Genomic DNA, 21568 nt, shown 5'->3' on the forward strand with positions numbered 1-21568 from the left:
GAACAGCTGCTGTAGTCAGCATAGTGCTGCATTTACTTTCCTGTGTTGTGTTGCTTTGTAATATAGAACTCTACTCTCTGGCTGCTTTTATTTGACCCCACCCTCTAATAAATTGCGTGTGTATGTGTGTCCACCTTAGACGTCTGTATATGGAAATAGCAGATCTATACAAGGCTGTAAGCTGGTTAACTGTTCTCTCTGAGTCAGAAAATGAAATGTTATCTTTTGTAATAGCAGTAGAATTATTAGTATTATTGTCAATATTAGTAACAACTGTCAGTAGTAACAGTAGTAGTTGTAGCTTCTAAAGAAAATTCATGATGATTTAGTATTAAAAGAGGCTTTTAATAGTTAGGAGTCTTCAGTGCACTATGTGTTCAGACACACTTGTAGCCTGCACCATCTGCCACGTTCTACCAGTCTATCCAACCTACAACATTCGAGATATGTAATAAGGGATGGCCGCCCAACCCCATGACGTCTGGACATAGTTTCGCCTTGGTTTCCCCACATGTCGAAGGCACTCACCACAGCGCTCCTCGAACAAAGTCGTGCATTCCGAAAGGCTCGTGATGAGGGTCCAGGTCGTTTCTCGTGAAGTGACGCTGCTATTGCCAGTACAGGTTTAATCGATGATAGGCAGACGATCATAATGTTCTGGCTATTGAGTCTGTTATTTATAAATTGCAATGATCGCTGTTTCAACCGACAGGGTATTGAGAAAATGACATAAATAAACAAATACACTAACAAATGAAACTCTGAACCATGGTGCAGGACAACACATTGCTCAAAAAAGACCATTATTTAGTCTCAGATGGTAGGCACAGTTGTAAAGGGGTCACTGTGAGCCCAGTATGCAATATGGCATTCTTCCCTTGTCTTGACCAGACGTGATAGACTAACCTTGACAAAGATAGTGCCTGCCCTCATGGTCATTTACAACTCAACACTACTACATTGTAACATCTAAATGCCCCAATATCTTATTGTTGCCAGGCAACTAGAGATCAAGAGTGGAGGGACTTTCAGATTATGTCAGCTGCACATAACACATGCATAGAAATGCATAACACATGCATCACAAGTATCACACAACATCTGACACTGTTCACTGGCATTATATAAATGCGCTGTGGTGTCCGGTCTACCAGTCATGGAGATCTGAAACTCTTATCAGTTACACTGCAGCTGATGGCGTGTTTCTGTAAGAAGCCACAAGGACAACTCATCGCGTTTTCTGTGTACATCAATTTATCTGTCATGCATCAAATTATTAATTCTGAAACAGTGACTTGTAACAGTACACTTGTTTCAATCGTTGTCTTCTCTCTTCTTTGGATTTACAGACTGAATAGTGTTCTCTTTTGCATTTGAATGTCACACCTTTCATTTCACAGATAAGAGAGACATCAGCAACTACAGACCTGTTTCACTGCTTATATCATTTACCTAAATTTTTGAGAATGTGGTGTATTCTAGAAGATTATCTCACCTTGGGAACAATAATATTGTCACCAAATCAGAGTTTGCCTTTCTGTGACCCATCCAAGGCATTTAATTGTGTAAACTATAATATACTGCTAGATGAATTTTATGGGGTTGATGGTGTAGTCAACCAATGGATCTTATCATATCTATTCAAGAGGTTGCAGAAAGTTGTACTTAGTAGTAATTCAACCAACAGAATTCAGGGACATAATTCTGACTGGGTGGAAATCACATATTGCGTTCCCCAAGGCTCAATCTTAGGTCCACTACTGTTTCTCATGCATTATCTACAATCTAATGTACAACAAGCAGAATTTGTTGTTTTTGCAGATGACAACAGTATTGTAATCACTCCCAGTATTAATACAGAACTGGAAGAAATGGTAAACAAAATTCTCAAAAGTATCACTGTGTGGTTTTCTGAAAATTGCCTCATCCTGAATTTCACAAAGACACATTATATTCAGTTCAGCACCTCTGGGGGGTACTGCATCAGTGACATGTGCAACACATGGCGATGAAGTAATACATAGGATGGAAACTTTAAACTTCTTAGGAGTCCATATTGATGAGAATATAAATTGGAAAAACATAAATTTGGGAACTCCTAAAACAACTTAGTTTAGCTACATTTGCCCCTAGAATCATAGAAAATTTTGAAGAGAGATAAATCAGTAAGTTGACATAATTTGCTTATTTTCATTCAGCAACATCGTATGGAACAATGTTCTGGGGTAACTCTTCTTTTAAAAAGAAGGTCTTTATTGCTCAAACACGAGCTGTAATAATAATATGTGGCACTCACGTGCGATCATCTTCTAGACATCTGATTAAGAAGTTGGGCATTCTGACTACTGGTCCACAGTATATTTATTCCCTCATGAAGCTCGTTGTAAACAATCCACTACAGTTCAAAAGGAACCATGAGGTACATAATTACAATACTAGAAGAAAAAATGACATTCATTAGTCAACATTAAGGTTGTCTTTAGCACACTGTTGGAACAAAAAATTTTGACCTCTTACAATGTGACATAAACTGTCTAACACACAGTAAGGTAAAATTTGGAAATCAATTGAAAAAGGTTCTCCTTGAGAACTCCTTCTATTCCGTAGAAAACTTACTATGTTTGTAATGTGTAAAAAGTTGTGGGTGGGACTGGTAACTCCATCTGTATTTCTTGTTATCATTTTGGGGAAAAAGAATAGTAATTAGGTGGTGATGTTTAGAGTACAAATAAATGTATGAGTTAATTATCAATTTCAATGTAAAATGACTGATTCCACGACATGACGATCTATCGTGCGAAACGATCCATGGAACATGAAAGTGACTAACTAACAAGCGTTCTTTCTATTCATCATGAATGGGCAAACTTCCTTTAAACATCTCAAAATTCGGTAACTGTCTTCTATCCTACCTCATTGAGTTTCATATTATGCAACATTTATCAGCCACATTGTGCCTTGTAGACATAATGTTATTGGCTATTTTTTGACATCCTTGTGAGGCATTAAAATACCAACATAGAGAAAAAACACTCAGAGCAGCTGTTACTCGGCAATGGCGTACGAGCACTCTATCTAAGACTAGTGGAAGTCTAATGACTTGGTGGAACAGTAAAGTGATAACTCTACTTCTAGCACGCAAAGATCAACTTTTTCATTGTACCATAAATACCTAACGTCTCACTTGTCTTTGAAAGCGAGTAGCCAGCGGCAAGACCGAAATGCCATCCTGTGTGGCGGTAGTCTGCTTGGCAAAGGAGCAGTTCTGCGCTTTCGAGTTTCTCTTGCTGTACACAGACATGGGGGTCGACTCCAGTTTTCGGCGCAGCATTCGCCTCACCCAGTGGTGACCCCCGATGCAGCCGCCGGGCTGTCTGCCGTTTACCCAGGGGGCGACGCGACTCCTGGGGCGGCTGGCGACTTAGGCTGTCGTCATCCTGGCCCCAGGGGAGAACTGACGCGGTTCCCCGTGTCATCCCACGTCACGCGAGCGTTGCGGTCCTTGAGTTGTTTTGGGTCACCAATAATGTTCGGGAGCAGCATCCCACAAACTAACGGCCTCGCAGAACATCATATCATGGGCATAATTTATCCATTTCTTTATTTATACCCGTTTCTTCGTGTTCTGTGTTTATTTTCGCATCATTCTTACACACAACAGCGACGAAAAAACCCAAAGAGATTTTTAGCATCCCTCTATAGGCCGATTCCTGACTCTTAAGCGGGGGAGGAATACAAAAATAAAAATGAAACGATTTTTCGAAAACATGCCTGTTTTGTAGCGTACATCTGTCTGAATAGTTTGATGTATAAAACATAAGTACTTAAGAGTTTATAGGGCACATTATTTGGTCTTAAGTGTACCAAGATGCAGCGCCACACCCCTTTGCACAGCATTCTGCTGTCATACATACATGTATTTCGCTCTGTAGAATTCGAATGTTTATATTTGCGCCAGTGATGGTCATACGTGAAACAAAGGACTATTGACATAGAAGAAATGTCTTCATGGCGGTACCCAAAACCCTAATGAAAGCTTTAACGAATGTGCTTGGAAAAGATTGCCGAAAACCATTTTTATGGGAAGAAATGCACTTGCTGTTGGTTTTTATGATGCAGTTTCATGTTTTAATGATGGTGTGCAAAGCCGGATTGTTTTAGAGAAAATGGGAATCAAGCGCAGAGTGAACTGTGTCAAAGCTTTGTATGCGATAAACACAGAGCTTGTAGTGAAAGCACGTATATGATTTTTGGAGGTAATGAATTCGGAAAGAGTGAAGCATAGGAATGTGAAAAAGACGAGAGCTGATTTACAAAATGGAAAAGAACCTATTTATGGTGCTAAAAGACGCCAAAAGCAGCCAGAAACTTTAATGACCCTATTCCACAGAACACGAATTTCTGTTCTCTGGTACATGTAACATCCAAAATAAATATCCAATGCTTTTCAAACGTGGTATCCTCATTAAACACAAACTCCTTCATGCAAATCTCTAGAATTTTACATGTTTATTAAAAACTGGGGCAAAATTTGAGATAATTAACTATAAAATCTGAGGTTTTTTTTAAACATGAAGTTTAAAATATAACAGGTCATCTCTTTTTATAAATAAAATAAACTCTAGGGTTTCATACACATGTAAGTATGGTTTGTAGGCTGTGTAAAATTCATCGAATATTCTCTCTTACTTATGAAGAAAAGTGTACATATAGTAAGAAATGCAGCCAGTAGTAAGTTAAAAAAATTATGAAATTTCACATGTAAAAGAAAGAAACGTTATTTTTTTGAACTTCCACTTCTGTGAGTGTGAATCCTGAATCCTTCCTGGTCATATTAAGAAAATTCTATGAACTTATTTGTAAAAATATAGACAGAAGAAATTAGTGTCTTGTGCTGCCTCGTCTGCTCCAAGTTGGCCCGTTTGACGTCAAACGCCCCTTAACACACGAGCTACAAACACCATCTCATGACGGCAGTACCACGTTAAGTGCATTGATGGGGTACTGTCATTCAAATTTCTCTGTGATTTATGCTGTTGTCTATTGAAACTATGTTGACCAATGGTTGTTGTAAGCAGAATTGTTGAGCTTTGTACAAGTCTTATATTTATGCTTTATTTTGTACCAAATTTTGTGTAATATGCAAGGCTACAGGTATGAGAAAATGAGGAAATGGAAGATGTATGATTACCTGAATGAAATCTTATATTTATGCTTTATTTTGTACCAAATATTGTGTAATATGCTAGGCTGCATGTATGAAAAAATGAGGAGAAGGAAGATGTATGATTACCTGAATGTTGTCATTCATCTTACGTGGGCCACTACTGTCTTTGGCAGTGCGTGTTCTATTATCTGTGTGTGGACAGTACCTCAGCCGCACAGTCTGTGGTAATCTGCCCACAGGACTCGATGTGAAAACCGTTTTTGAGGCAGTGTTCCTCTTGTGCAGCACGCCAGGTGCTGGAGAGAGCAGGACCGGCCCCTCCCCGCAGCCGCACAGTGGCCTCAGCGACGACGGCCAGAGCCCAGCCACAGCGGGGGCCCCCACCACTCCCCAGACGACTCCCCAGCCTGATGAAGCCGCCATCTCTCTCCTGCGGTGAGTTCTGTCACTTTACGTGCAGACTGTCCACAATCACAGTGCGACACGTTGGGCAGTTAGCCAAGTAATAAAGTCAAGAAATCGAATGTCGCTATTTTACGTTTTTGACGAAGCAGAAGTTGTAGTTCTCGTATAAAGTTTTTCCTTTCATGAATTGTGACGTTCGACGAGGCAAGGATATAAGGGGATTTCAGCTCCCCTCTACAGGATTGTAGCGTGACTTGTTTTCAGTTCCTAACACAACTAAGTCATTCAATGTATTTACTTGTGTAAGATAACACTAAATATTTCCCCAAAAATAGAAACTGTGCTGGTGTGTTGGGAGCAATTACAGTTTTCAGCGAAAACTCTGTCTCGGAATCTGGCAGAAAGCCCTAAGACATTCTGGTAATATGTAAAGCACACCAGTAGCAAGACACAGTCAATAACCTTCACTCCACGATAGTAACAGTGAAGTCACTGATGAAAGTGCCACTAAAGCAGAGTTATCAAAGATAGTTTTCCGAAACTCCTGGACCATATAAGAAGTAGTAAATATTGCTGAATTCCAATAAAGAATAACTTCAAAGTGAGAAACATTGAAGTAGATATCCTCGGTGTAGCAAAGTAGCTTAAATCGATTAATGAAGGAATGCCTCCTGTCCAGATTGTATATCTGTCAGATTCCTATCAGAATATGCTGTCACAAAAGTTCCATATTTAGCAATTACATACATCAGCTCGCTCACAGAAAGATTCGCACCTAAAAATTGGAAAATTGTTCTTGTCACACCAATACCCAAAAAGGGAAATACGAGTAATCCGCTGAATTACTGGTTCATATCACTAACGTCTATTTACAGTAGGGTTTTGGAACATATGCTGTGTCTGAACATCATGAATTACCTCGAAGGAAACGATTTATTGACACATTATCATCAAGGGCTTAAAAAATATCGTTCGTGTGGAACATAACTAGGTCTTTATACTTGTGAAGTCATGAGTGCTATCGACAGGGGATGTCAAAATGATTCCATATTTTTTAATTTACAGAAGCCTTTCGACACATGTCCTCAAAAGCGTCTCCTAGCTAAACTGCGTGCCTATTGAATATTGCCTCAGTTGCGCGACTGGATTCGTGATTTACTGTCAGAAAGACATCGAGTAAAACAGATGTAATATCCGGCGTTCCCCAAGGTATTGTTAGAGGCCCTCTATCGTTCCTGGTCTATATTAGTGGCAATTGACCCTGAACAAAGAAAAGTATGAAGTTATTCACACGAGCACTAAAAAAAATTCACAAAATTTCGATTACGTGATAAGTGTCACGAACCTGAAGGCTGTAAATTCAATTAAATACTTAGGGATTACAATTACAAATGACCTACACTGGATCGATCACGTAGATATTGTTGTGGGTAGAGCAAACGAAAGACTGCGAATCATTGGCAGAACACTTACAAGGTGGAACAGGTCTGCTAAAGAGGCTGCTTACACCACTCTTGTCCATCCTATTCTGGAGTACTGCTGTGCGGTATGGGATCCGTATCAGGTGGGACTGACGGATGACATCGAAAAAGTTTAAAGAAGCGCAGCTCATTTTTTATTACCGCGAATTAGTGGAGATAGTGGTACGGACATGATACGTGAATTGGATTGACAATCATTAATACAAACGCGTTTTTCATTGCGACGGGATCTTATCATTGAATTCAACTACTAGCTTCCTTCCTCCGAATGCGAAAACATTCTGTTGGCACCCACCTAAGTAGGGAGAAATGATCATCACGATAAAATAAGAGATCTTGCACAGAAAAATTTAAGTATTCATTGTTCCCGCGCGCCGTTTAAGAGCGGAACGGTAGAGACACAGCCTGATGGTGGTTCATTGAACCCTCCGCCAGGCGCTTTATTGTGCATAGCAGAGTAATCTCGTAGACGTAGACGTACATGGTTTCCTGTCTCATGAATTACCCATGTAGGGAAGAACCCTTCACTTTCATTTCCACGATTATTGTCCCAACGGTATAATGAGAAATTCTCTCACAGGGTGTGTGGTAACACCGCAGCTGTGGGAGTGGAATCAGTTGAGATCCATGGCTTACCCTACTACGAGAGACGTATGTGACAACGTCTAGCGGCAGTTTTTGGAAATCATTCGTGGCAATATCAGCTTCAACGAAAGTGGAAGTCGGACCTGTCGGAGTCCTAGTGATAAAGGCGGCCATTCTGGTTCAAGAATAATTTTGTCAATCCTGTTGTGTGGGTATGGTTGAGTGGAGATGGACACAGCAGTCACATGCCCCCAGCTGTAAAACCTTCTGCAGCTCAGACCAGTTTCAGAGTAAATTCGTAGTCACTTCACTTTTGTTTTTTGAAATGATTGATCTATAGTGGTAGTCACAGAATTTGACTGTCGCTTTGTGAAATAACCCTGTCTGATAGTGAACTGATATTGTTGTAAGACACATTTCAGTTGATGCCTGAATTCTACAGGCACAAAAGTGGCAATTCAGAGTATTAAACACTCCTTTACAATTAATCAGAGCAGAATCCTAAAAGTTTTTGGACAATAGACGAGTCTGTATCTATTCAAGAGAAAACAAGGTATCTTGTCAAGAATTTTAACAATGACATTGGGATCAGTAATGTTTCAGTGACTTATGAAAACTTATTCTCTCCCAGTGATTCAAGGATTTCGGGCTTTAATTACCTATTATGGTCAGCCACAGATGTACGATGTCTTACATTTAATGTTTGCGCCAAATTGAGCAAATACTTGTCAGAATACGTTTCCCAATCTAAAAGCTTTATGTACACAAGCAGTCAACAAAAGTTCACCCATGGGTCTGATAGTATAGAAAGATACTGATAACGTACCCTGAAATTTTATAAGTAAGAGAGCCTGACAGGTATTTACCCATTTTGTCGTATACAGATAGCATCAGCCATTTGACATAAGAAGACAACCAACGAGAAGTAATTGTAGCATTAAAGACTAAAGATACAGAGCACAGGAAAGAATACTTTGTAGATAAGCCAGAAACTCATCAATGTAAGATGTTGCAGCATAATCAATAATAATTAATGAATATGATGACAGGCAAAGTCAGTAAATTATGTTGCACGCACTAGACATAAAATTAACAAAAACTCAGTAGAAAAGGGGCAGAAAAGAAATTAGAAAATAAATTACTGTTGTTGAATAAGAGACAAGACATGGAAAGGGGAAATGTTTCAGCATAAAAATACTGATATAAAAAGAGGAGAAAGCTGGCTAAAAAGCGACAGAGAAGCATCAGCATGAGGAAATAAAATATTAAGAGCAGGAAATGAAACATATTAAGACAATATTCTATAATGGAGTGAAAAATTTGTTGAGAGAGAGTTAAGAAAACCAGGCTGGTGAGCAGATCATGTGTAGAATGGTACTGATGTAAATAACAACGTACAGGGGGAAGAGAGTCATGGCTTCCTTTTTTTCGGCATCGGACGCCTTTGGTGCCTAATGAAAGGTCCGACATAAAAAATACAGGCTTTGGATGACTAAAAGTGACACCTTTAAACAAAAGTAGTTTACAATCATAAATACACTGATGGAAAAGAATCACAAAACCAAAAACTTGTTAATATAGAATAGTGAAATATCGGGAATACATTTGCCTGGGTAACATATTTAACTGATTAACATTGCAAGATCGCAAGTTAATGTTAGTGCTATATAAGAAACTGGAAACGTGAAATGCTTGTGCACTGTCAGAAGATCGAATTTAAGCATGCAAACATGCATGCATTGTGGTGCTCTAGTATCGGATGTCAGTATTTGAAATGGAGTTCTATGCCTGACACACTTGGTTGGTCAGTACAGGGATGGTTAATGCTGTTGGTGAATCATGCCAGAGTTATTGTATGATGATGTCCCATATGTACTGTGCTGGAAACACACCTGGAGATCGAGCATGCCAAGAGACGTGTCAACACTCTATAGAGCATGTTGGGCTATAAGAGCGGTAAGTAGCCCTATTACAAACTTCATTTAATCTCTATGAGATGTTGAGAACGGCGTCTTTGTCGTCTCAAAGGCCTTTTTGCCCTACATCAGCTCACTGCGCCCAATCTCAAAGGTAACTAACGCTCACTGGCGTCACAGCACGTAATTAAAGGAAGCTTGATTTGCTTCCTCGTAGTGGTGCCATTGGCGCCACTCTTAAGCGACTGCAGTGAAATTTGAAAAGACATCATATTCCAGATGTAGAAACACACCTACCAATTTTCGTTAATGCTTCTTCTTGTTGCTGCAATCCTTCATTGTATGTACTATTTCGAAAGGAAAAGACGTTGTTAACAATGTTACCAAAATCTCAAAAAGTTCTTGAACGACATACTTCACATTCTTATACGATACTCTAATAAACGTTGGGACAGTGTTTGCTTTTATATACCAGTGAATTAGGAGTGCGCCATTGACTAGTGGTCAAAATTTTCCGTGTCCCAGGTTCCAAGACAGGCACTGCTTAACGTCTGAACAAAAGTTAACAGCAGTGTCAGCAGAAGACGTCCAGCATAAGAAGTCACCAATATCCTGACAAAGGCTTTGTCAAATAGGGTGGAGGGACGACAGAGCTTCAAGGCACTCCTTTGCCCTTGAGGTGGAAAACTGCCCTTAAAAGGGAGAAGAGTCAGTAATGATCAATGACGCGAGGATGCAGAAGGCAATGGAATCGAATAAATTGAAACCACATAACGTGTATCCACAGGACATTCGTCGTTAACAGAGAAACTGTCGTGATGCAATCTGCATTGAGAAAAGATTCCGGACAAGTTACCCTTTTGGATCTCTGGGAGTGGACTACCAAGGTCGAAGTGACCATGAAAAAGGGACGGAATAATTTACGAAGGTATAACCTTCTAAGACTTGGAGCTTTGAATTCAGAAGTTTGATCGTAATGGGAAAGCTAGGGAGTCTAAAAACGGAAGTGCAAAGGGCTCAGATATGGTGGGGTCATTGGTGTGAAACAGAAGAAGGCTAAGGATTTGTCATAAGACACATTGGGGTAAAATCAACAGCAGCAGAAAATGCTGTAATGGGAGTAGGATTCATTATGTATAGGAAGTAGGAGAGAGAATGGGCTACTGTTAACAGTTCTATGACAGAGTTTTCTCACCAGATTCGAAATCAAACGAACGCCGACAACGATAGTTCATGTACACATGGCAACGACACAAGCAAAAGGAGAAAAGAAAGGAAGTGTACAACTGAAATCAGTTGCAGGGAAAAGAAAAGAAGAAATCGTCATGCGGTATGTGGGCTTGGCATAGGGATGAGAGGGGTGAAAGTCTAATTAATTTCTGCAATGAAATTGAGGTGTTAATAACGAATATTCTGTTCAGCAATCATACGAGGAAAAATAAACTTGGAAAAGACCCAGAGACACTGGAAGATTCCGGATATTAGAATGTAAGGCGTACCCAGATGTAAACATAGATTTAATAATTATGAAGAGCAGAGTGAGGTTTAAGAGAGTCGACCAGAAGAATCAGTGTAGAAGGATGTAGCATACTGCAGTACTGAGAAATGAAACTTGAAGTTTACCAACGATATGGATATTGCGGTAAGGAATATCACAGTGGGCTGTTCAGTTGAAGAGGAGAGAACATCTTCAGAAAGTAAAATCACAGACGGTGGTCAGACGAACACAGATAATGGGAAGCTAACTTCGAAGAAATCTTGAGTAAAAAAAAAAAAATGCTACAGATCGATGATAGAAAAAAGTATAAAAATGTTCAGGGAAAGGCAGGAAGACAGCTACATTCACTGAGGTGGCAAGAGTCGTGGAATACCTCCTGATATCACGTCAGACCTCCCTGTGCCCAGCCTATTGCAACAACTCGACGTGGCGGCGAACCAAGAAGTTGTTGGAAGTCCCCTGTACAAACAATATGCCATGCTGCCCCAATAGCCACCCACAACTGCTAAAGTGTTGCTGGTGCAGGATTTTGTGCAGGAACTGACCTGTCGATTATGTTCCATAAATGTTCGATGGAATCATGTTGAACGATCCAGGTGGCCAAATCATTTACTCGAGTGGTCCACAATTTTCCCCAAACGAGTCGTGAACAGTTCTGATCCACTGACATGATATCGTTATTTGAGAACATGAAGTCCACACATGGCTGAAAATGGTCTCCAAGTAGCTTAACATGACCGTCTGCATTCAATGGTAGGCTGACTTAGACCAGAGGACCCAGTCCATTCAATGTAAACAAAGCCCACGCCGTTATGGAGCCAACACCATTTTGCGCAGTGCCTTGTTGGCAACTCAGGTCTGTAGCTTCAAGCGGTCATCGCCACACTCGAACACTACCATCAGCTCTCACCAACTCAATCCCAGACTTATCTCACCAAGCCACGCTTTTTCACTCGTGTAGGATTCAACCAATATGGTCATGAGACCAGGAGCTCCAGGTGACAACATACTGTTAGTACATGCACTTGCATTGGTCATCTTTTGCCGCAGCCCACTGACGCCAAATTTAGCCGCACTTCCGAACAGATACGTTGGTAGTACCTTCTACATTGATTTCTGCGGTTATTTCACGCAGTGCTGCTTGTCTCTTGCACTGACCAACCTATGTACAAGCCGCTGCTTTAGGTCGTTATCTGAAGGCTCTCAGCCACAGCATTGACCGTGGGACAGGTAATGCCTGAAATTTTGTATTCACGGCACACTCTTGACACTGTGGATCTTGGAATACTGAATTCCCTAACGATTTCCGAAATGTACGGTCTCATGCGTCTAGCATCAACTACCTTTCGGTGTGAAAAATCTGTTAATTTTCGCTGTGTGGGCATATGGTCACAATCAAGTCGGAAACTTTTCACATGAATCACCTGATTACATTCGATAGCTCCGCCAGTGCAATGCCTTTTCATATCTTGTGTACACGATACTACCGCTATCTTCGTATGTGCACATCGCTTTTGCACAACTTGTCACCTCGATATAAGTCATTTAGGAGTGACATAAGTACCATGTTCTAGGTATCCAATGCTAAATAACTGCAGAAAACGTAAGACAAAACTTTAAACAAACAGTCGTAGGAAGGACTGACACAGAATATAGAAACGTCAAAACAATAATTACCATGGGAATTCCATTCCCAACGTCAGAAGAGAGAGCAGATAAATGGAAAGATTACATTGACAGCTTCTATGAAGGAGGAACTTTTCTGATGACATGGAAGAGGAAGCAATCTGTGTTGGCGGGACCGATGACCATCGCAGTCCGGTCCCTTTAACCCCCACAAACCAACAAATCTGTGTTGGGCTGGAAGATATAGAGGATGTACTGTTAGAGGCAATATTTAAAAAAACTCTGGTCGATTTGATAGCAAATAAAGGTAAAAGGATACATAACATTTAATCATGACTACTGAGTTCATAGGGGAAAGTGGCACCCAACGACTGTAGAATCAATGAGACTGGCAATGTACCGTCACACTTTCAGAAAAAAATCATCTAGGTATTTCCAAAGGTAACAAAGGCAGATAATTGTGAAAACAACAGCACAATCGTCTTTGGAACTCATACATCCGAGCTGCTGATGAGAATGATATAAATAAGAATGGAACAGAAAATTGAGAAACTGTCAGATGACAGTCAGTTTGGCTTTAGGAGAGGTAAAGGTGCCAGAGAGGCAGTTCGAAATTTGTACTTGATAATGGAAGCAAGTCCGACGAAAAGTCAAAATACAGTCAAAAGTTTTTTTAACTAGAAAAAGCGATCGACAATATGAAATTCTGCAGGATCTTCGAAAGTCTTACATAAATATAAGTAAGTTACAGGGAAAGACAGGTAGGTTACAATATGTACAAGAACCAAGAGGGAAGAATGCGGGAAAATAAAGAACAAAGTGCTCAGATTAAAAGTGTGTAAGACAGGGTGCAGTCGTTTCCCCTACTATTCAATCTATTCATCGAAGAAGCTATGATGGAAATAAAATAAAGGTTGAAGTGTGGGATTCAGATTAACAGTGAAAGGTTGCCAAAGAAATAATTTGTTGATGACATTGCTGTTCTCAGAGAAAGTGAAGAATTACGGGATCTGTTGAATTGAATGGAGAGTCTCATGAGTAAGGAATATTAATTGATAATGAACCACAGAAATAAATTTCTAATGAGAAGTAGCAGATACTGGAATTTTTTACATTTAAATTTGTGGTCATGATGTAGACGATATCAAGGCATTCTGGAAGCAAAATAACCCATGATATACAAAACAAGAAGGACATAAAAAGCATACTAGCAAAGGCAACATTGGTACAACTAGCCAACGTAATTCTACTACTATGAAACAAAGGTCATAATTTGAGGAAGAAATTTATGAGAATCTATGTTTAAAGAACTACTTTGTATGATACTGAATCGTAGACAGTGGCTAAACACCATGACTGAGGAGACTACGAGCGTCTGAGATGTGGTGCTAGAGAAAAGTGTTGAAATCTAGGTGTACATGTTGGATATGGAATGAGGGGATACTTTGCAGAATTAGTGACATGGGGAAAGACTGACAAGACGAAGGGGATGTAAAAACTGAAGAGAAAGACGGATTGGCCTACATCCAGCAGTTAATTGAGCAAGTAGTGTGTAACTGCTATTTTGAGATGTAGGTTGGTGCAAGAGAGGAATTCATGGCAGGCCACATCAAACCAATTAGATAACTACTGGCTAAAACAATTTCATTTGACAGATTAATAGAATTTATTTGTACTTAATTGTCTTTAGTTCACAAAGAAAGTTTTACATGTTATTCCTGAGGCTGCAACACACAGTTTGTAACATCAAAATGTAGGTGTTGCTTTTTCAAATGGCTCTGAGCACTATGGGACTCAACTGCTGAGGTCATTAGTCCCTTAGAACTTAGAACTAGTTAAACCTAACTAACCTAAGGACATCACAAACATCCATGCCCGAGGCAGGATTCGAACCTGCGACCGTAGCGGTCTTGCGGTTCCAGACTGCAGCGCCTTTAACCGCACGGCCACTTTCGGCCGGCATAGGTGTTGCTGTCACATGCAAATAACATGGCCCGTTTCTCAGTAGACATTCAGTTACATCGACAGTTTCTGGACACTCATTAGTGAACATTAATAAGGGATGTGACAAAAGTTTCATCTCTATGAAGGCTTTGACTCTGCTGAGGAAACTTTCAGTAATGGGTCTGAACTTCAGTGGAAAAATTAAAACCCATCCTTCCTCAACGTTGGACTCTTCAATCTGCAGTGAAGTCAGCTTCTACTCATCCCAAAATACCCCATAATGTAACGCCATCTCCTCACTCCTTCACTTTTGGCATTACACAAAATGGCAGATAATAGTCGTCAACCAAAAACAGAACCTTCCATCGGACTGCCACAGGTGATTCATCTGTCTGGACCATTCGTTTCCACTCATCCATCGTCCAGAGGCATCACGCTTTACACCAACGTAAGTGTTGCTTAGCACTGACTGCAGATATCTGTGGCTCATTTGGGGGGGGGGGGCTACTCGACCATTTTACCCCCTTCTTTTTACCTCCCTGTGGACAGTCGTTGTGCTGGCTGCAGTGCTTCATGCGATTTTTTACAACGACCCTCCATAAAGCTCGATGGTCCCTATTGGTCGGTACATGGATCCGCATAGTTGTTCCTTTGCATTCCAACTTCACAAGTGCTACTGTGTAAGGGTCGAAATATTACTGGTACATTTGTTACTCAGGTCCACATTCGAAATTACTGAACCTCCCTGATGGACCCATTCTGCTATTTCTGGTTCTCTGCTGACAACACATGTGTCTCTGCCTCCTTTTATACTGGCGGATCGTCCTTTCATTACATTTGTATGTCAGTCACACATCAGATAGAGGTGTTTAGATAGTTTTGATCCTAGTGTGTAGCTTGTCCCCAATGTTATTCAATCTGTATATTGAGCAAGCAGTAAAGGGAACAAAAGAAATATTTGGAGTAGGAATTAAAAGAAATAAAAAGATTGACATTTGCTGATGACATTGTAATTCCGTCAGGGACGGAAAAGGACCTACAAGAGCAGTTGAACAGAATGGACAGTGTCATGAAAAGAGGATATAAGATGAACATCAACAAAAGCAAAACGAAGATAATGGAATATAGCCAAGTTAAACTGAGGGAATTAGATTACGAAATGAAACGCTTAAAGTAGTAAATGAGTTTCGCTATATGGGGAGCAAAATAACTGATGATGGTTGAAACAGATATAATATAAACTGTAGACTGGCAATCGCAAGGAAAGAGTTTCTGAAGAAGAGAAATCTGGTAACGGCGAGTATAGATTTAAGTGTCAGGAAGTCGTTTCTGAAAGTATTTGTACGACATGTAGCCATGAATGGAAGTGAAACTTGGACGATAAACAGTCTACACAAGAGGGGAATAGAAGCTTTCGAAATGCGGTGCTACAGAAGAATGCAGTGGATTTGGTGGGTATATAATATAACTGATGAGAAGGTACCGAACAGAATTGGGGAGAAGATTAATTTGAGACACAACTTGAAGCAGGGATTGGTTGCTAGGACATGTTCTGAGGCATCAAGGGATAACAAATTTAGTACTGGAGGGCAGTGAGGAGGCGAAAAATCTTAATCAGAGACCAAGAAATGAATGCACAAAACAGATTCAGAAGGATGTAGGTTGCAGTACCTGTAGTTACGTGGAGATTAATAAGCTTGCACCCAGTAGAGTAGTATGGAGAGCTGCATGAAAGCTGTCTCTGGACTGAAGACCGCAAGAACCTCAACAGTTTATGTAAATGCTGTCAGATCTTTAGTGTGTTCACTCAGCCAAGATCCAGATTGCCTAGTAATTTGAATGGTATGAAAAGCGCATGAAATTCGATGTACGCTGATGTCCAAAATTAAAGCAACAAACTGAAATTTTGCGAGGTTGCGTTTATTTAGCCATAAATTAGTAGAAACAGGCGATAGTGATGTAGGAAAAATGTTAAGAACAAAGAACATAAACAACTACAATATTCATAAAGGTAGAAAAAATTTTCTTCGTTTTTTCCAACTTAACAGATTTGCACACACAATCCAACTACTGGATAATGTGCTCAGCATAGGCTGTGACCACCTCTGGCTCATACAACCCTGACATCGACAGGGCAAGCTGTGAATGATGTCATCAATCTCACGTGGAGGCAATAACTCCATTCCTCCTGCAGAGCTACTCTCAAGTCTTATAGAATTGTTGGTGGATGCTTGTGTGATGCAACCCATCTCACTACTACATATATTTCGTATGCGTACTACAAACAATTTACAGTAAATCCACACATTATAGAATTATTTGTCCTCTATAAAATTTACAATATGACAATGCTAATTTATAAAATAAAATTCATGGAAAACTATATACAGCATAATAAAATTTTATACAGTCTTTGTTTCACATGTCATTCCTCCAGAAGTCCACATATGCCCTCGCTACTTCGGTGCACACCATCAGGTCTTGGGCCGTGCACGCTCTTGGATGGTTTAGTAACGGACACTGAAGCAGGTGGTTCATTGTCTGGATGTTCCCACACAGACACAAAGCACTTTCACTAATTCCCCACTTGTGCAGATTTCTGTTACATCTGTCCATTCCTGAACATAGCCTGTTCAGGGTTTTCCATCTCTCCCACACAAGTTCCGCACCTGATGGCAGCACTTCCTCAGAATCGTGTGCATATTCTTGTTGTTCCTGCCATAGTCTTTTTCTAGAAGTTATTGGTGAACCTGTGAGCAGTTCGGGTGAGTGGAGAAAACTACTTCTTGACGTAAGGCGTTTAGGTACCATTTGGTACCCATGGAGCAGATGAAGTTGATTTTGAACCTGTTCTGTTCGTTTAATTCTGCTCTGTATTGAACGTCGGACATTTGGTGGAGCAATTCCTGACAAGCAGTATAGGTGTTCTACTCTTGTTGGCTTAAGACATCCAGTAATATGTCTACACATCTGGCTCAGGACAGTGTCCAGCTTGCAAACTCAGCAGCAGAGTAACAGAGAGCCATGGCGGTGGTGCAGAAAACTTTTGGATTAGGTCGACATTTTGATTTTGTTAGCATTCCAAGTAAGTTATTCCGTGATTGGATTTCTGCCCTGCTCTTCTCAATGAGCCACTTGAATGACAGTGTCCTATCAACAGTAACTCCCAAGTACAATGGGAGAGGGCAGTGTGTTAATCTTGTGCCATTTCACCAAACATTCAGTCCTTGATTCGCCTCTCTGTTGTTAAGATGGAATAGGCAAGTCTGGATCCTACTTGGATTGGGTTTCAACTGATTTTCATTGTAATAGTAGGTGAGACTTTCCAGGTTCTCAGCTAGTATTTCCTCAATATCCTTGTAGTTTTATGGCTGAGCTGCTATTGCCCTATCATCAGCATAAATGAAAAATCTTGACCAGGGACTAATAGGCTGCTCATTTGAATAAATATTGAATAACATGGGGGCAAGAACACTGCTCTGGGGAAGCCCATCTTTTTGTAGTCTCCATCTGCTCTTGCTACCTTGGAATTCAACAAAATACCTTCTGTTAAATAGATCTGATTCGAGTACAGCAGTCAATTGAGGGCTTTTTGTCGTTTTTTGCACTTTTGCAATGACATTTCTGTGGTTGATGGTATCATATGCTTCCATAAAATCTATAAACACCATCCCCGTAGTAAGTCTTTTCTCAAACCCATCTCCAATATAGTGGGTTAGGCTGAGAGCTTGATTGGTACAAGATTTGCCAGGCCGAAATCCTGCTTGCTCTTTTATTAGGGTGCCCTCAGTAAGCTCTTTGAATCTGCTTAGTATCAAACAGTTTGTGTGTTGTGCACAACAGAGGGATTGGCCGATAACTCTTAGGATCTTCTGGGTCCTTACCAGACTTAAGAATTGCATTTATTTTTGGCTGTGCCGGCCATAGTGGCCGAGCGGTTCTAGGCGCTGCAGTCTGGAACCGCGCGACCGCTACGGTCGCAGGATCGAATCCTGCTTCGGACATGGATGTGTGTGATGTCCTTAGGTTAGTTAGGTTTAACTAGTTCTAAGTTCTAGGGGACTGATGACCTCAGAAGTTAAGTACCATAGTGCTCAGTGCCATTTGACCCATTTTTTTATTTTTGCCTGTCTAGATTTCAGGAATTCGTCCAGTTGCCCAACAGCAGTTCATAAACTCCAACAGCCACAATTCAGAGCGAACACCAAGACGTATTATCCGTTCATTTTCAATATCATCTAGGCCTGCGTCCTTACCAGTCTTTAAACTTTTGATTGCTTCTTTCAGTTCTGATATTGTAAATTTATGATCGAGTGTATCATTATTTTCTTCTCGGAAAGCATTTAGTCTACTCGTATGCCCTTTCTTCAGTCTGTGTTTCGCTTTACCGTTTTTCTGCAGTTGGGAGGCTATTTGGTTTGCTGTACCGCCAGCAAAGCCTGGTGTACCTGCAGGTATACCATCTAATTTTTGAGCAGTCTCTACGCTTTCCGACTACTGTGCGTCATGTTAATGCTTTCTACAGTGTGTTACCATTTCTGTCTTCTATTTTCAATCATTGTTGTTATTACTTCTTTGCCCGCCTCCATTGTTATGGGGAGAATGGGTTGGCGTCATAAAGACCACAATACGTTTCGTATTTCTCTTTTGTCTCTTCGCTGTAGCCTTTAATGTACGATTTTCTACATCCTCTCGTGTACTCTGCCGTGCACAATATTTTAAAGCTTTAACAAACTCACTGAAGTTTTCTGGTAGAGGTGTGTATCCGCGATATACTCTATGGGATTCAAATTGGGAGGTCGAGCTTAGCATCCCAGGTGTGCAATATCTTCCATTTCCAAGAAAACTTCGATCAGCTGATCTCTATGGGGCATACCTCTATCGTCCATCAATACGAAGTGGTAGGCCACAGCACCTCTCAACGATGGCATATGAGGCTCCAAGATCTCGTCACGATACCTGACTGGAGTTAAGCCTAACCAATTCACCCATACAATGTCATGAAGAGGTGTTCAGGTAGTCCACGTAATCGCTGAGGACACCATTAAAGAACCTTCCTTGATATCAGTCTCTTTCGCCAGATATTTGGGTGACGAAACCCTGTTACACGTTCCCTCCAAATGAAAATCCGCCGAGAATCACTCTCCAGACCATTTTGGGACTCACGCGTGAAGATAACATTGGCCCACTGTTGGGCCATTCAGTGGGATGTTGACGATTTCACTAAACACATTTCTTTCTGTGAAGTGTCAGAGGTACATAAACCACGGGCCCCTGACAATAAGTGGCACTCTGGTGAGATCTTCTGTACAACGTCTGCCTAGATAGAACACATCCAGTGCATCCTGCGAGGTGAGGTGCCAGTTGCCGTGTGGTAGTACCGTGATGCCCTTTCAACGAAATAACGGTCCTCCCTTTCTCGTATGACATGTGGTCTGCCCTCGTCTTCGAGATACAGTTTCTGTCTCTACGAACAGTCGCCACATCTGAGAAACAACAGTGTGATTCACATTAAGCCATCGGCCCACATCAGGTTGTGACTGTCCTCCTCCCATTCTTCCTATGGCCCTCCACTGCGGAGAGCCTGGAATGCTTTTCTGTACCATACTGCACCATCTGTGACTGTGTCTACAGCGACTGCGGATGTGGGAGTTACCAGCAACCACTACCCAATTGCTAGCTGCACTGACTTCGTCGTGGGCGTGGTTGTCCATTGACTGGAATGCTAACTTCCGTGTAGAACACGGTTGTGCAGACATCTGTTGACAGTTTGCATGATTACATCCTGAATTGGACACAGGATGGGAAATCGCAGTTAGAAGCTTTAATTTTGGACACTAGTGCATTGCGGTAACCTTCTTGAATTTTAGGGACTCATCACAGTTCTGCTTCTGCCATAGTGTTTCCTCCTCGGGCGTGTGTGTTTGGAGCTGTAAGTATTCTCCTTTTGTTGCAGGGATCTTTCTGGAGAAGAGAAGGGCAAGATGCTGATTGCGGCAGCTAAGGAGGGGTCAGTGAGCAAGGTGCGAACATTGCTGGTAGTGGGGGCGGACGTGGAGGCGAAGGACGAGAACCAGCAGAACCCACTGCACTGGGCAGCAGCCAGGGGACACGTGGAAGTGGCGAGGCGTCTGCTGGAGGATGAAGCTGATGTCAACGCCAGGGACCGCTGGCAGAACACGCCTCTGCATCAGGCTGCATGGAATGGCCACGCACCCGTGGTGCGGCTGCTGGCAGCATCCTTTGCCAACCATGACGCCAGTGATGAAAGTGGGAACACACCACTGCACGATGCGGCACGGCGTGGCCACGCAGACGCGGCGACTGCGCTACTGGAGGCAGGGGCCGACAGAGAAGTGAGGAATGACAATGGGGACACGCCGCTGGACCTAGCCAAGCGGAACAACCACCAGCGGCTCGTAGACATCCTAGGATCAAGCTAAATATAGTGCAAACGACTCTGAAGTAAAATAAAAAAAGCCTTCTGTGTGACCTTTGTTACTTATAAAATAAAGAATACAGAAAAGTATATCCTGCAGCCTTGGTTTGCACCCATATTTACATAGTAAATACAACGACTCAAGTACCATTACACCAAGAGTACTTATAGACTACTATAAGTTCAAAGAGGGACTCTCCTTTTGCTGAAAATTCAAAACAAACTGAATAATTCTCGATTACTAATGAACAGTTTTCTACAATATTTTTTTTTCTGAAAAATACTTTTTAGGTGCATGTTTGGTGCTACGTGGAACTTATATTAAACTCTTATGAATTTCCTTATATCCAGATTGCTGACATATAAGCTCTGCACTTAAAATACATCTTCATTTGAGATCTTTCAGCGAATTTACTTCTGTACCTCAAGTGCTGACAGTCCAGCAACTTGTGTCTGCAGTTAAAAAGTTGTATTATTACCAGTACTTACAACACATTAGTTCCGATT

At 41.1% G+C, this 21568-nt stretch overlaps 1 protein-coding gene across 3 annotated transcripts in view; it reads left to right on the forward strand.

Moving 5' to 3' along the window:
• The window catches only part of LOC126427316 (ankyrin repeat, PH and SEC7 domain containing protein secG-like), a 115380-nt gene extending 94229 nt beyond the window's left edge, over positions 1–21151 (forward strand). For 2 of the 3 annotated variants that reach the window (XM_050089625.1, XM_050089624.1), the window contains exons 5-6: positions 5453–5602; positions 20579–21151. In XM_050089625.1, the coding sequence (XP_049945582.1) occupies positions 5453–5602; positions 20579–21065 (637 nt within the window). In that variant the 3' untranslated portion in view covers positions 21066–21151. The remainder of the gene's footprint in view (positions 1–5452; positions 5603–20578) is intronic. The other variant, XM_050089626.1, reaches the window with a different exon arrangement.
• The last annotated feature ends 417 nt before the right edge of the window (positions 21152–21568 follow it).

This window comes from Schistocerca serialis, chromosome 11 (assembly GCF_023864345.2).
Source record: "Schistocerca serialis cubense isolate TAMUIC-IGC-003099 chromosome 11, iqSchSeri2.2, whole genome shotgun sequence".
NCBI lineage: Eukaryota > Metazoa > Arthropoda > Insecta > Orthoptera > Acrididae > Schistocerca > Schistocerca serialis.